Below are 16,703 nucleotides of genomic sequence, written 5' to 3'. Positions count from 1 at the left end.
AGACAGACTGAAATTAATTTTATTTTAATGCAAAAGAAAGGTGCATTGTTATGAACTCCTTAGTCTCTCGCCATCATAATTGGCAATAATGCAGCGAATCAACAATTTGTGCTGTCTCCCAATCACAGCTCCATTAACAGCTGAACTGGCTTCGTGTCGCATTTATATTTTTCTTGGTTTCAGCATAGATTTTGTTTTGCTTTTTTTTTCTTTGTGGTGTATGGTTCAGGCTGAGCCTTCAGTTTTACCCTGTTTTAGAAGGATCCGTCTGAAAGGTTCAAACTGAAAAGTGTTACAACTTTCTGCCAAAAATTGGAGTTTCAAAGAGATCGTCTTCATTCTTCATTCTTTATTTATGATTAGTCGGAGTTTGCTGGTCTTCCAGGGATCCAAATAAAATCAGTTATAAAAAACAAACAACATGGTATCAATGGACTGGATGGAAAAAACTGAAAAAGTAAAGCTTAAGAATCAGAAAATGCAAGTGCTGAAGTTTCAGATGAAAGAATAAACAGTTAAAATAAGCCATTCATTTAAATAAAATATTTTGATGCAATCTTCACTGTGTTGGCAAAATTATTAGACATCCCAATTAATACTGCAACGACCCAAGAATTGTTCTCGGAATTTTGTTTGTTGTTTTCTCTTTAAAACATAAGAGATCTTTATATCTTCACAGAGTACCACAATAAACTAAAAATGATCAAAGAATTTACATATTTAATTGTTTCAGCTTCAGTTCTTATTAGGGTTTAATATTTTTCCCGAAAATGACATGAATCAAATCCCGGGAAATGACGAGCCATTTCCCGGGAATCCCGGGAAAAAGTTTATTTATTTTTTTATTTTAATTAGGCCTTCTGTAGCCTGTGTCGGCCTTAACCTATTGTGATATTGTAGAGGTAGCTTTCCAGCTATGTCCTGTTATGCCCAGTAGGGGGTAACGTCGGCTTGATTAACGCAATAAAACCTACATCTCGGCATTCGAGTGCTCGAGCTATGCGGTGTTGTATCGTTCCTCAACACTCCCTTAACAAATATAATTCGAATATTCCTCTATTGTACATGGAATTATACCAAGCTATTTTACAACTGCTGGTGCAAAACAATACGGTTCATCTCCACAGCATTGATAAAGGCTCAGCCACGCTGTCGTGGCGACATCTGTTGCGCTATATCTCCACCAGTGGAACGCTGTAATAGTCATTGAAAAGTTAACTACCGTACTACACTATAATATGGCATAACACAGGGCCTTGAGTAATGCACTACGACTTGGTCATTGCCATTCTGGCAACAGCAAATTTATAACACCGTGTCTGAGGGTTAAAGTAGGTTCGCTGTGAATCGTCTATTGAAAAACTGGCCGATCCTTATAGCCTAAAAAATATACATTTTACTCAACTCCATTTTAAAAGCGAAATATGTTAAAGCAATCTATTTCATGATAATTTCTTCACACATTAGGCCCGTATCCTAATTCATGATTGTTAGTAAGTGGCTGAAAACGAGGAAAAGAAACACTCGAAGTTAAACAGATATTTCTTTATTGTTCAGGGCAGGCATATTTTATAGGCTATATAATGCAATATAACAATATATAATAATATAAAATTATATATACAAAATACCTTAGGGTAAACACATTGCCTACGATTTCAACAAATTAAAGAGGAAAAAAGCACAACTGTGTAATACCTCTATTAAAACGCTTGAGATGAAGGCTGAAGCCTTAAACGGAGGCTGAACGTGCCTGAAATGAAGAGTAATGCTTTTCGCATTAAACGAACCCTTCTCTCAATATTTCCTTAAATTTAACATTCTGAAGCTTTCTTTTCTTTCTGAAAGTCAAATCAACGCGCGCGACTTTTTTCCCGGTTTCCCGTCTAACGTTTCCCGGGAAACGGGAAATGGTTCTGATCGCATTTCCCGGGAATCCCGGATCCCGGGATTAAACCCTAGTTCTTATACTCTTGTGTACCTTTAATCTAGAGTTGATCCAAGCCTCTGAGTTCCAATAACTTAAAATCCTGTGATATTTCCCCCATGTACAACAACAACTCCAAGCCATTATTGTAGAATTTGCTGTGTGAAACCTTTTCTAGCCTGGGACTTCAATCCCATTCTGCATTTTTGGGAGAAACTGGATACTGAGCCAGGCCTTATCACCCAACATCACCACTGGGATTTCAGCTAAATGTGAGCAAAAATCTGCAGCAGCAAGATAGCAACAAAGACTTGAAGTTACATTTTTCAACAATTCTAAATGAGTGTATTGTTTGTGTGCCCACTTAGAGCTGTTTCCAGTAGCAGCATGTTACAGTCTTTATGATACATAACAAAAGAAACAAACTGGACAATGCAGACATAAGAGCAGTCCAGTAGTAGCTGTGCAAATTACTACAGAGTTTGTGTGATGAGTTAGCAGATTCTCACCATTAAATAGGTACAGTATTAGTCATCTTCTGTGACCTCCCGCCTACCCTGTCTGATGCAGTGACCTCTTCTTCTTCCCACGTCCAGAAAGCCAGACTGGCCAGGATAAGAATAGCCAAGTCAGGCAGTGCCAGCGCCTTCCTCCAGAGCAAACACAACGGACTTCTCAATGAACTGCTGGAGCTGACGGTGAGAAAGACCTCTGACCCTCTGAACGCTAATAACCACCAACAGCAAAGTGGGCGCAATGATTTCTTGGAAGCTGTTTTAAGTGTGCTCATTAAAAATGATATGCAGTGCCAGCAGGTTGCAATTCAGTATTAATCATATTGTTCCTTGTCAAACACCCATGTACTAATTATTTCAGTTCACTGCAACTCAGTATCTTGGAGGCAACAACTTCACATCTGCAGTACACAAACACAAGCAAAGTGGCAACAATTACTGTCAAAATAAGCAGAACAATTTAAAAGTAATTCAGAGGCTATAAAAGAAGAAGTTGGAGCCATTACATTCTTGTTGTTATGCAGGGCAGAGGTGATAGCAGGGGCTAATAATCCTCCATGTGAGTGTTATCTGTGTAATCACACAAAGTGCTTTTCCTGACTTGATTTAATCCATGTCTGTGAAACCGGTAAGCTCAGGTTATTTGGAATGTAAGGTTGTTTTTACTTGCTTGTTGCGTCGCTCTTGGTGATAATTAGGTTCTTAGTGCATTAAAGGAGGCATCAAAGCAAAGCTGACCCACTGAACAATGAAACAGTGGAGACAGTAGAGATTACCTTTAGAGTAGTTTTGAAGTTCGAATAGAACCAGTTTTTTCCCCCCCACTGTTTTTATACCACAGTTTTCTAATGCCCACCATAAAAATATGTATCAATCCATTTCTCCTGAAGAACACAAATAATTACTTTACTACAGTGCATGTCTACTTGCAAAGATCAGCTATCTTTCTACTTTTTAAATCAATCATCCAGCACTGTGTTCCATTCCACATTTACTCATCGCTTTTTGTAAAAAAAAAAAAAAATATATATATATATATATATATATTGTAACCACCATGGAAAAATGTGTTTGGTAATGTATGAGCAAATTGCCTGAATCCTTTCCATCTAGATCATACTGACACACTCCCCTCCTTGCAGATGGTTACTAAAATCCATTTGGACCTAATAGAGTCCAGTGTGAAAGCTCATAGGTGTCTGCAAGTGGTTAGAATTATCATATAAATGCCATCTGTGAGTGCTGAGCAGCCCCCTTTCCTCTTCGTGACTGTGATGAAACTGCCAGAGTCCTGGTGCATCAAATTATGATGGTGTCAGTTCTGACAGTCAGTGATGCTGCGTGGGTCCAAGGTAGGAGTGAGTGGAGATATATGACAAAAATCATGGGTTCTGTCACAGCCATTAGTTAGATTAGAAGTTCACTCTGGGTATGTTTGCATTTTGTTTTTTTTATTTGTTACTCAGATCACTTTTATTAATAATCCTGTTGAGTTTTATGGTAATCTTGTATAGCAAGGCATTACATTATCTCTTATGATGCTGTCTGAATTGCTACCCCTATGGTCTGATCTTTTTTTTTTTCCAGTAATGATTTAAAACTGTAAAAGTTGAACAAAATTGCATTTTTATTCAGTATCTCTATAAAGCAGACCAGTAATCCAAATAGTATCACAGGGGAATTTCATATCATACACTAAAGAAACAACAAAGGAAGCCACACACCCTTTAAAGGCAGTGTGGTGTTTTTTTACTTCTTAGTTACTTCCTTACCCCACTTATTCACAAACTCATACAGCACAGATCAGCACATACAAATATAGGAATAAATAAATACATCACAAAAGAAAAAAAGAAGGCCATAGTAAAATAAGACAATAAACATATGTAAAATAAGTGAGGGGATCACCCATTGAAGATGCCATCAATCCTTGAATTTGTGTCAATAATAACCCCTTAAAATTCAAAAATATTGAAATTCATGCATCCCCATGACATACTGTATCAGCATTCAATGCTTCTGAGAATAGGGACTAAATGTCATAGAATACCTTGATAATACTCTTCAACCAAATCAAATATTCCATAGGTATTATAAATAACCATGCGCCATCCTGCTGTTTTGGAGGTTTGGAGCCTCTCCATTTCAGAAAAAAAAACTTTTTCCTTGTACAGCATATAAGGATACACAGATAAGTCTTTTGAGTCTGAATTATCTGTCTGGCAGTTCAAATAGGTGAAACACAGGATCCTTATTTGATTTGCCATTACAAAATAATAATATTCAGCAACATGCCTTCAGAATACAACACCTGGGGTTGGGTGCTATGTTGAACCATGTGTTAGAGAAGTATGCAATAACTCATTATTTCACAGGTTACTCAGCAAAAAAAAAAAAAGAAGAAAAAAAAAAGAACCTAAACTCACAATTTGTATTTTTTTATAGTCAACAAATAGACAACAGGCAGAGCCAAATTTAGAGAGAAGTACTGACAACAGCTCACTTAGGACATACCCATACCGTCCTAGAGACTGGTCAGCAACCATCTGGCATCCACAGGTCACTAGGGGAAAAAGTGTAGTCCCCAACCAAAATATGTGTATTCTCTGTGTGGTTCTTGGAGGTTGCTGGCAGTCACTAGGTGAAATTGGTTTCAAAAAGAGTGCTGTACCGAAAACCTCCTTGGGATTGATTTGGTTGCTAGCAGGTTGCCATGGTCACCTGTAGTTTTGCAAGGAAGATGCTGTCTCCAAACACTCCTTAACTATTACCTGAAACCGAGAGCATCTGCCTTAAAGCAAAAGTTGCACTTTTTATTTACTCTCAGTTTCCAGTTCGTGTCACACTTTTCACAGATTCGCTATCACTTGGAGAGAGTAGTTGGCGAAAGTTTGCAAACAAGTCGACTTGTTCCATGCAAACTAAGGGTGACCGCAACAATCTCCTAGCAACCAAAGCAATTAAAAAAAGAGGTTTTCAGTGTAACATTGTACACCTCGTTGCGACTAATTTCAGCTTGTGAGTGCCAACAACATCCAGCAACCACTCACCAACCAGTCGAGGAATACATATTTTATCCTCACTACCAGTGGTTGCCAGACAGTTGCTGCCTGTGTGACTAGAGCCTTAGGAAATAGCCCTCTACACATCCTGATCCAAGTCAAGATGCTGGATCACATCCTGGACATGACACCTAACTGAATACCAAACTAGCTGATATTAACCTTACTTCCAGTAAAACAGTGAACAAGCCAGCTCCAGAATATAAAAGTACTTTAACATTGGATTAGTAACATTACTGTCATTTTATAACTGATTTGAACACTTATTATAGTAATATGAGAATTAACAGTGCACAGTTACATCATCAGTCGGATGACCAGACTGACAAATCTACAGGAACTTGACATTTGGGTCACAGACCCACTTTGAGGATACTGAAAATTGCACAGATGGTAGAAGATAATTTTGAAGAAAACTAGATAAATAAATAAATTGAGCAGCAGCAAAGTAACACAAATAACTGATACATCATTTAATGTAAAAAAATGTGAATACTCAACCTGTAAAAAGTTGCCATGGAGCCCTGCATGCATCTTTGATTGAGATGATTAATTTCCAGGTTATTTAATTTACTCAGTTAGCAAAAAAGAGGTGTTCACATTATGTTATGGTTTTTTGTTTTTTGTTTTTGTTTTTGGTTTTTGGTTTTTTTTGTTTTTTGTTTTTGTTTTTTTTTTGGGGGGGGGGGTCTGTGAAAAGTCTCTAACACCAAATTCTTTTTTTTTTATTGCAAATACTGTGGAAAAACAACATTTGAGCAAACTGTGCGTCAGTTATTGCCCAGTCATTCATCAGCAGCAAGGTTAGCATGATCAGTTTCCCTTCACTGACTTCAAAAAATCAGCCTCTTTATTGACCCTTGAGTCTCAGTCTGTACCTATGTTACATGTGTATAGGTCCTCTGCCAGAGAGTAAATGCACAATTCAAGACATCGGAAAATATGCCCATGTGACTGTGTTGTTCATGTTTCTGGAATCTGAATAGAGTCCTTGGGCTGGATTGCCTCCTACCCCAGTCCTCTGTGTAACAAAGCAGACTGTGGGGAGATTATTAATTTATTTTCACTTTTCATGTTATTTGGCAGTTGTGCTTACTTTGAGACGAGGCAATATTGGAAGCTGAATTTGAAACTAAGGCCTGTTTTGGAGAAATACCAACAAATGGTTCCATAAGTTTCTGCTTCTGTGGTTTTTGTTTGGTTTTGTTTTGTTTTCCTCAAAGTCTGCTGTCTCTCCTCTTTCTGACACTTCAGACATCAATAACTATTTAGCTGCCTGGAGCGTCAAATAACATTCTGTGGTACCTACTTAGACAATTAAGTTAGAGAACTGGCAGTAACACGGTTTTATAATTTGTATGTTGTTTGCTCAATAAACTGAAATTGGAAGTTATTTTGCTGCTTGCTTAAACAAGGAAACAAATCAAAGGAAATAACAGTAGGCTGCTTGTGGTTAAAAAAAGAAAGAAAAAAGCTGCACAATAGGAAATAAATTACAAATGGACAAAATGGACAAACCACTTGCCTAGGCAGACCTAAGGCTAAGGGAACAATTCACACCAAGCAGGGCTGTGGTTCACTATGTAACTAGTAAATTATTTGAAAGCAAGCAGCAGGAGCTGCTGTCTACCTGTTCATGACTGCAATGAGCGTAAAATCATCAAGCATGACACGAAGCTGACACGAAGCAGAACCACTAGCTTTTCATTACTAGTACTAAAGTTTCAAAGTATTAAGTAAACATCAAAGAGTAATTTCCTGGTTCTTTATGCTGCGAGATTTGTCCAAGGCTATTTCAGCAATATCCTGAATAATTTCACAATACCTACTAAGTGTGTACGTGCTTGTGTGCATGTGTGTTTGTGTGTGTACAATCAGGGTACAGAAGAGGATGAGCAGAAGCTGACCCAGAAGTCCATCTCTCTGTTAGAGAGCCAACACCACCACCTACTGCACTGTCTGGAGAAAACAACTGTAAGTGTACTTTCTCTGTTTTAACTATAAATATCCACTATATATCTAAATCTTAAACTTAGATATTAATTAAGCTAGAAATGCATTTTATACCTTTCCTCAGTGACTAGTGATTCACTTTTTTTTTATTTTCCAAATGTTACCTTATCAGAAGCTTGCTCTTGACACTGAGTTTGACTGTAACTGCCAAATTTGTCCAAAACAGATGAAAAGGGGTCTTTAGGGCATTTTGGTGCTGCCAAAGATGTCTATCACTGTGACAGTATGGTTAACAGTTGTTTTGGGACATTCCAGGGCTGCTGTCCTACCAGCTTAGCTGGAGTTAACAGTGGGTCTGGCTAAATTGGAACAGGCAGGGCTTTACATCACACCCTAAACTAAATTTGGCATATTACTATCTTAAATCAGCTGTACTGCAGTGAACCTAGTTTTTGAGCTTCCCACCACAGCTTTGTCATGCAGTGCACAGGGAGGAGGTATCTGTGACAGCACACCAGCATGTATTTTGGGTAGAGGAATTTTCTCTTTTACCATCATTTTATCCGTGTCGTTGCATTGTTGTGATCTGCAATGTTGCGACTGTTTTTCACATTTCTGTATTGCTATATATTTGCACAGTTTGTGCACAGCTGTTGAGATTTTCAGTCATGACAATGAAGTGATGATGCAATTCAAGAGTTCAAACATTTCAAGAGTGAATCACATTTAGCCATAAAATTAGTTCATTTTGAGTTGAAGGTTCCCTATTTAGCAGAATGTCTAGTTACACTTGTGATAGTCACTTAAACTTTATTTAGAACTTTTTGGTTTTAAGCTAAGAGTTCTAAATATTTTAATCAACCTTAAATCATATTGTTACGCATTTATGTTTTCTTTTAGTCTCTGTGTAATGAAGAGGAAATCAAATCTTCAACTTTAATTACACAGTTACAGTTTGATATTCAAGTAATATTCATGGTAACACATTTGGAATGGTATACAATCAATCCATCCTTTTCCTTCCGCTTATCCGGGGCCAGGTCACGGAGGGCAGCAGCCTAAGCAGAGAAACCCAGACCTCCCTTTCCCCAGCCACCTCCTCCAGCTTATCTGGGGGAACACCACAGCGTTCCCAGGACAGCTGAGAGATAGAATTTTTCCAGTGTGTCTTGGGTCTATCCCGGGGCATTCCCAGAATACCTCACCCAGGAGGCACCCAGAAGGCCCAAACCACTTCAACTGGTTCCTTTCAATGTGGAGGAGTAGTGACTTTACCCTCAGCCCCTCTTGAATGACTGCTCCCTTCATCCCATGTCTAAGACAGAGGCCAGCCACCCTTCAGAGAAAGCTCATTTCCACCATTTGTATCTGCAATCTTGTTTTATCGGTCACTACCCAAAGCTCATGGGTAGTGATTTAGATGGACTGGTAAATCAGCAACTTCACTTTTATGCTTAGCACTCTCTTCACCACAGTTGACACAATTGAAAGCGTTCATATCACTGCAGACATAGCTGTGTCTGTAAATCTCCTGCTCCCCTCTTCCCTCACTCATGAATAAGACCCAGAGATACTTAAATTCCTCCACTTGGGGCAGCGACTCGTCCCTGACCGAGAGTGGGCACTCCACCCTTTTCTGGCTGAGAACCACAGCCTCAGATTTGGAGGAGCTGATTCTCAAACCCACCCCTTCATTCTCAGCTGTGAACCTCCTCTGGCTGTGAATATCAGCTGTGAATATCGTCTTGAGGCCACTACCTGATAAAGCCCACAGGGTCACATTCATCAGCAAAAAGCAAAGATGAGATTCTGAGGCCACGAAGGTGGAAGCCTTCCACCACTTTGAGTCTGACTTATTGTCAACAATGCGGAGCAAGCTCTTGCTGCAGTTGTACAGAGACTGAAAGGCCCGTAAGAAAGACAGGATAAACTGAGGGACGTGGTTGAATTCGTTCTGAGTCCACAAAACATATGTAGACTGGATGGGCAAACTCCCACGCAGACTCAGATATCCTTGAGAGTATAAAGAGCTGGTCCAGCATTCCACAACCAGGACAAAAACTGTATTGTACTTCCTGAATCTGAGGTTTGACTAACAGGCATAGACTTAAGGAGGTATTCCTTCCACCACCCAACTATAACGTCAGTTGAAATCAGCAGCACCCCACTTGCACTATACACCATGTGAATAGAGTACCGCTTTTCTTGCAGCCGGAGCACTGTGCTGTGGCCTGAACAATGGAGGTGCGGACTCAGTGTCCTCAGCTTCCCTCACAATGCTATCAGTGTTGAAGACTGGGGCCTCTGCCAGGCATTCCCAGTGCACCCTCACTGTATTTTTAGGTGTGCCAGATCTATCCAGCATCCTTCCCCACCACCTGATTGCACTCACCACCAGGTGATGATCAGTTGACTACTCAGCTCCTCTTCACCCAAGTGTTCAGAACATACAGCCACAGATCTGATGATACGATTACAAAATCGATCGCCCTGCAACCTAGGGTGTCCTGGTGCCACCTGCCCTTATGGACATCCTTATGTTTGAATATGATGTTCATTATGGACAAACTGTGGTTTGCACAGAAGTCCAATAATAGAACACCACTCAGGTTCAGGCCATTTCTCCCAGTCATGCCCCTCAAGGTCTCACTGTCATCGACCTCATAAGTCTCCCAACATGACAATGGAGTCCAGATGGAGCACCCTACCCAGCAACTCCAAGAAGGCTGGGTACTCCGAACTGTCTTTTGGCGCATAAGTGAAATGACAGTCAGGATCCATCCCCTAGCCTAAGGTGCAGGGAAATAACCCTCTTGTTCACCAGTGAAAACTCCAAGCCAGGGGATACAAAGATACCTATCCCAGCCCACTGCCTCTCACCAAGGCCAACTCCAGACTGGAACAAAGGCCAGCTCCTCTCCAGGAGACTGGTTCCAGAGCCCCAACTGTGCGTTAAGGTGAGCCCAACTACATCTAGTCAGTATCTCACAGCCTCACGCACTAGCTCAGGCTCCTTCTTCACCAGAGAGGTGACGTTCCATGTCTCAATTGCCAGTCTCAATAGCCAGGAATCTGTCCGCCAGGGGCTCCGCCCTTTTCCACTGCCTGACACTCGCTGCATCCCGACCCCTACGGTGCTTCCTGTGGATGGTGGGCCTACAGTAGGGTGGGCCCATCTCTCTTCTTCGGGCTCCACCTGGCTAAGGCCAATGAGCTAAGTCCTGGCCACAAGGCACTCTCCCTCAAGCCCACTCCCCAGGCCTGGCTCCAGGGTGGTGACCCGGTAACCCTATCCCAGGCAGGATAAACTGTTCCCTTGATCTTCCTCTCAAAAGGGTCGTCTGAATTGCTCTTTGTCTGGCTCCTCACCCAGGACCAATTTGCCTTGGGAGACCTTACCAGGGGGCAAAAGCCCTCGGACATCACAGCCCCTGGGATCCCTGGCACACACAAACCCCTCCACCATGATAAGGTAGCGATTCGCGGAGAGGAATGGCAGTCATTAAAAAAAAATCTGAGCTGTTAAAATATGTCTGTTAAAGTTTACCAGCGCTAAGCACATGTAAATCCAGTCTGTGGAAGGCTTGTGTTAAAAATTTGTTTTGGTAACCTGTGTAGAGGTTTAGGTGATTTCAACAAGACACAAAAAACAGCTTCAGACTAGAGTTTAAACCAAAGCATTTGAGGACAAGGTTTAGGTAATTGTGACTTTTACCCAGACAACAGCCTCTAATGTAGAGGTTAATCCCTAGTCTGCATCCACTGACAAGTCTTTAAGCTACTGTTTTGAAAGATGTTGAGTGCAAGACAAAGATCTGTATAAAATAATGACAATGTTATCCAGCCAGCCAGTATAGTAAATGAGCCAACTGCATGATTTTTACATGAGTTAAATGTTTAGTTTTAGTTTAGTAAAGTATCACTCCAGGCAAAAAGTTCTATAACTCTATTTTGTAGCCTATTTACTGACTTTGCTGTTTTTCTTCTCTCCTTGTCTGCTCTCATCATTTTTTCATGCATCATCTCTACAGGCTCATGAGTTTGTGGACGAGCAGATATACGAGCAGAATTGTTTGGAAACAGCTCTGCAGACCTATCCCTCACGCAGTCCCTCTATATCCAGCCATGACAGCTCTGCACGTACCTGTTGTGGCCAAAAGAGAAAGAGAAATGTTCCTCTGCCTAACACCAGCCTGCCCACCACCCATCCCATCCCAACACACCACGGCCCGCTGCAGGAGCTCAGTGCCATACACATACAGTGTGGTGACTCCCTGTCACACACCACCAGGTGAAACAAAAAGAAATGCAGGTGCTAGCATCAGAGGTTTGGCAAAAAAATTAAAACTACTGGTGTCTGGCCATGAGAACTGTTGTATGTGTTTTAAACTACACCTCTGAGACACATCACTGGGTGACACCACCCCACTGTAGACATTTAATAGATGGATCTGAACAGGGATGTGTCAACATTAATCACATTTAAAAAAAAAAAAAAAAGTTAAATAAAATATGTTTTCATAGAATAAGTTATCATTTTTAACATGATCTTAAAAATGTCATTTTATTTTTGTTGAGCTATTTTATTCATTTTTAGATTTTTAGATTCTGTACTGCTCATAGATTTCAGAGTAATTATTTGTTCAGCATAAATTGCTTCCATTCAAAATAAAAGGTATTTTAAGGCATCAGATGTTTTATATTCATATTTATCAAATACATAACTACAAACATTTTGTGGCCAAAAGTATTTGTTCACACCTTTTAATCTTTGATTTCAGGTGTTTTCAGTCCCATTGGCACAGGTGTATAAAATCAAGCACCAAGCCGTTTGTAAAAGAATGGGTAGTTCTAAAGCACTCACTGAATTTGAGCATGGTACTATAATAGGTTGCCACCGTTGCAACAAGTCCATTTGTGAAATTTCTTCCTTCCTAGATATTTCGAGATCAGCTGTAAATTCAAAGCATTTAGAAACCACAACAACTCGGCCACAAAGTGGCAGACCACGTAAAGTTACAGAGCGGGGTCACTAAGTGTTGAGCCACATAGTGTGTAAATGCAGCTGACTCAGTAACTGTAGAGTTCCTAACCTCCTCTGCCATCATCCGCACAAAAACTGTGCACTAGGAGCTTCATGTTATGGATTTCCACATCTGAGCAGCTGCATGCAAGCACAATACCAAGCATCTGATAGAATGGTGTAAAGCAGGGATCCTCAAATCCAGGCCTCGAGGGCCGGTGTCCTGCAACTTTTAGATGTGTCTCTGATTCAACACACCTGAGTCAAATATAGAAGTCATTAGCAGGACTCTGGAGAACTTGACTGCATACTGAGGAAGTAATTCAGCCATTTGATTCAGGTGTGTTGGATCAGGGACACATCTAAAAGCTGCAGGACACCGGCCCTCGAGGCCTGGATTTGAGGATCCCTGGTGTAAAACATCCTGCCACTGAGATGTGGAGCAGAAATGTGTTATGTGGAATGACGAATCATGCTTCCCTATCTGGCAGACTGCCAAACCCAGACACTGGGTGAGTCTGGGTTTGGCAAACTAAAAATTGTTACCTGCCTCACTTCATTGTGCCAAATATAAAGTTTGGTGGAGGTTATAGGGGTTGCTTTTCCTGAGGTTGGCCTTATTCCGTTAGCTCCGGTGAAGGAAAATCTTAATGCCTCAGCTTACCAAGGCATTTCTGACAAATCTATGCTTCCAACTTTGTAGAAACTGTTTGGACCCTTTTCTGTTTCATTGTGACTGTGCCCCAGTGCACAAAGCAAGGGCCATAAAGGCATGATTGGATTATTGTGTGGAAGACCTTGACCCACAAGTCAAATTAAACACCTTTGGGATGAACAAGAATGGAGATTGTGAGTCATACCCTCTTGTCCAGCATCAGTGTCTGACCTCACAATTGCTCTTTTGGCTGAATGAGCAAGAATTCCCACAGAAATATTATAAAATCTAAGAAAGCCTTCCCAGAAGAGCGGAAGCTTTTATCGTTGCAAAGGGGGAACTGACTCCATATTAATGCCTATGGCTTTAGAATGGGATATCATAAAAGCTCCTGTAGTTATAATATGTAGATAGCCCAGTATTTTTGTCCATATAGTGTACTTTTGAAGATTTGTTTAGAATTCACAGGTGTAAGTAATAAAGTGGACAGTGAGTGCGCACCTCTACAGTACTTAACCGATGAACGTGTGGTATATAAATTTCTTCAGTGTTTTCATTTTTACAGTTTTACAAAAAATATCACAGAAAATATTTTTCTCAAAAACATTTTCCTTAAAAACTATGTAATAACTGTCTATGAAATAGCAGTTAATAAATTATCAGTTGACCCATTAACCAACTACTTTTTGCACTTTTAATCTGTGTACACGAGATATTAACGACATTTAATTATAATTAACAGCCGCTCCAACCTCAACCTCAAAACCGATGAGGGCAGCAGGATCAACTGCAAAAGCGGCCGCATCACCACAGCCATCATCAGCCTCCCAACACCCCCTGCTTTGACCCCTGATGGTGACGGCCTTCACGGGCCCCCACAGCGGAGGCCGCCCCCGCCTCCAAGTCACCCACCACCCATGAGCATCCAGACCACAACGAGTTCAGTTGGCGCCAATATCATCAAAGTCTCGGCTCTGTGACTGTGTGGCTGACAGATGTATCACTCACCCCAGCGGGGGAAAAAACAGAAGAAGAGGAGGAAGCAGGTAACACTACATTCATGGACGTACCATGTCCCTATTACAGGGACAATGAGAAGAGAGCTGTACTCCAGAGGACTGACTAGTTATGGAGACATTACTGAGGTAGTGGACTGTAGATATGTGACCTGAGAATCACGCTCCTGTCATGTCGTGTATGTACTGTAGATACGATGAGAACTGCTGCATATCTAAACATTTCCTACAGCAGTAGAGATGTTTTACAGCAGGTGCTGTGGAAAAGAACAAACAATATTGTGCAACTAGCAGAAACATCAGCAGACATTGTTGACCATGCAAATTTGCAGTGAAAAGGCAGTTGAGTTTTACTACTGAAGAAAGATGAAGCTGTTGAATTTGATTGGTCATGTTTGTGTCATGTGTTGATTGTCTTTCAGTATTTTGAGGAACAAAAACTGTTTTAGTTTAAAGTCACCATGCCCAATGCTGCTAATATCATCACTGAAATGTGTTTTGTTTTTGTTGGAAAATTGTATCTATCCATTATGTTCCTCAAACCAAACTTTAATTGTAGTTTTGTTTAAGATTCTTACTGGATTTGGACTGAATGGAGTAAGGCTGAAGGTCTTGATAGTATGTTGAAACAGAGCAGTGGTTCTCAAACTTGAGCTGGCCATCGGAATACTGTGAAGCAAATGACGTTCACATTGATGGATGAGGCTACAGTTTTTCTGCATGCTTCATATTCTGCATTTTACACATCCTATGAAAAGACCCAAACCAACTGCTTAGATCAAAATCTAATTTTAACTGTTGATGTTACTCAGCGCAACAAAATAACTTGTTTTAAACCATTTTCTCTTGTAGATGAAATATTGTGTTGCAGTGGTATGTACAGTAGAACGACAATGTACAGGAGGGTTTGGACATGTTAATGTAATGAAGAAACATATCATGGAGTTGAAACAATGATGAAAATTAATTAAAGGTAAATGGCATGGCAGATTTTTGGGCTGGAAATACCACAATATCTGGTTTCAGTACAGCAGCAAGTGTTACCAAGGCCGGGATCCTGAATATCGTGATCATACTGGCATCAGTGTCCTCAAGTACAAATAAAGTATTGCTTGTGGCTCAGTCACACTACAGTAAAAGTTTTCGTATTCAGCAACTGATTGCAAGTAGTTTCAGCAACCAGTTGGGTGACCAGTTTCAATTACAAGGCGATTGTGTACATCACCTGCTGATAGGTAACCTGTCTCCAAACAATCTGGCTTGGACTGACTGCAATCGCTCACAGACACTGGCAAAAGTTTGCAAATAATTGCCATCTAATTTATAAATGCAGACAGATTGCCAACATGTTGCAGTCAAGCTGGAGCAGTCTATTCTGATGAGAGCAACTCATCTGTGACTCATCTCTTTGCAGTCTGGGATTTAACACAACTCATTGCCAAGTGGGTGTATTCCTATATAAAAGCAAAGTTGCAGAGCACCTGTATCATTCTGCAGTTAAATTGCTGTCCTGTAGCAACTACGTCATTATTTCTGGAGGAATTTCTGAACTTCTGTTTCAAATCTATGAGCTTCAAGCTGGACTCTGAATGTAAGTAGTTAATTTGAATTTCTGTTTGATGTGAATTTTTTTTAACGTCAATTTCTGTGTATGTAGATTGCAACAGATTTGCAACCCATGACAATAGATTCACAATTTGACAACTTGACCCCATTTTATTACAGACTGAGAGCAGACTGGAAGCAAAGTGATTGCTTCTTATTGTTGTCTTATTAACATCTTAATGCACCAAAGTCACTTTGAAGTCAGCAACTGACTGAAAGTGGTTGCAGACCTGGTCCCCATTTTCAAACCAACCATTTCAAAGGCAGCAAGATTCCAAGTTCATCACACACAGTCACAATAACTTTGATCATGCCACGCTCTCCAACCACTGTTCCCTGGTGTGACTGTGGCATTAGGTAGCAATTTCCAATTTTAATAACACCACAATGTAAATTCCTCAAAAAAAAAATATAATAATTTTCACAACTTGGATTAAGATTGGGGCAGCACAGTTGTGTAGTGTTAGCACTGTTGCCTCACAACAAGAAGATTCTGGATTTGAATCTTCCACCGGGATCTTTCTGCAGCAAGTTTGCGTGGGTTAGGTTAATTAGTTATTCTAAATTGGCCGTGAGTGTGAATAGTTGTCTGTCTCTTGGTGTTCTACAACAGGCTGGCAACCTGTTCAGGGTGTACACTGCCTCTCGCCGTATGACACCTGGGATAGGCTCCAGCCCCTCTGTGGCCCTGAAAAGGATAAGTGAAAGAAAGTGGATGGAAACTGTTCTGTTTACACAGATTCATTTCTATCTCCTGCTGATTTGCCTGTTGTGGTTGATTGAAACAACATCGGAGATGAATTATACATCAAAATAGGTCATAAATTTCTTTTTTTTAATTAAAAATTATGTTAAAATTTTATTATAAAATACCACTTAGAGCCCAATTACAGTACCTACCTGGACTATGAGTGGGCTGCAGCCCAGACTTTGAGAATTACTGGCAT

At 40.5% G+C, this 16,703-nt stretch overlaps 1 protein-coding gene across 2 annotated transcripts in view; it reads left to right on the top strand.

Moving 5' to 3' along the window:
* Window positions 1-14,374, top strand: part of LOC115780697 (potassium voltage-gated channel subfamily D member 3-like) — a 104,805-nt gene extending 90,431 nt beyond the window's left edge. The window contains exons 3-7 of one of the 2 annotated variants that reach the window (XM_030730041.1): window positions 2,524-2,625; window positions 7,383-7,478; window positions 10,831-10,929; window positions 11,489-11,748; window positions 13,878-14,374. In XM_030730041.1, the coding sequence (XP_030585901.1) occupies window positions 2,524-2,625; window positions 7,383-7,478; window positions 10,831-10,929; window positions 11,489-11,748; window positions 13,878-14,115 (795 nt within the window). In that variant the 3' untranslated portion in view covers window positions 14,116-14,374. The remainder of the gene's footprint in view (window positions 1-2,523; window positions 2,626-7,382; window positions 7,479-10,830; window positions 10,930-11,488; window positions 11,749-13,877) is intronic. The other variant, XM_030730042.1, reaches the window with a different exon arrangement.
* The last annotated feature ends 2,329 nt before the right edge of the window (window positions 14,375-16,703 follow it).

The sequence above is a fragment of the Archocentrus centrarchus genome, chromosome 5 (genome assembly GCF_007364275.1).
Source record: "Archocentrus centrarchus isolate MPI-CPG fArcCen1 chromosome 5, fArcCen1, whole genome shotgun sequence".
NCBI lineage: Eukaryota > Metazoa > Chordata > Actinopteri > Cichliformes > Cichlidae > Archocentrus > Archocentrus centrarchus.
Note: the sequence above shows the minus strand (reverse complement) of the source record. Positions and strands in the feature narration are given on the sequence as shown.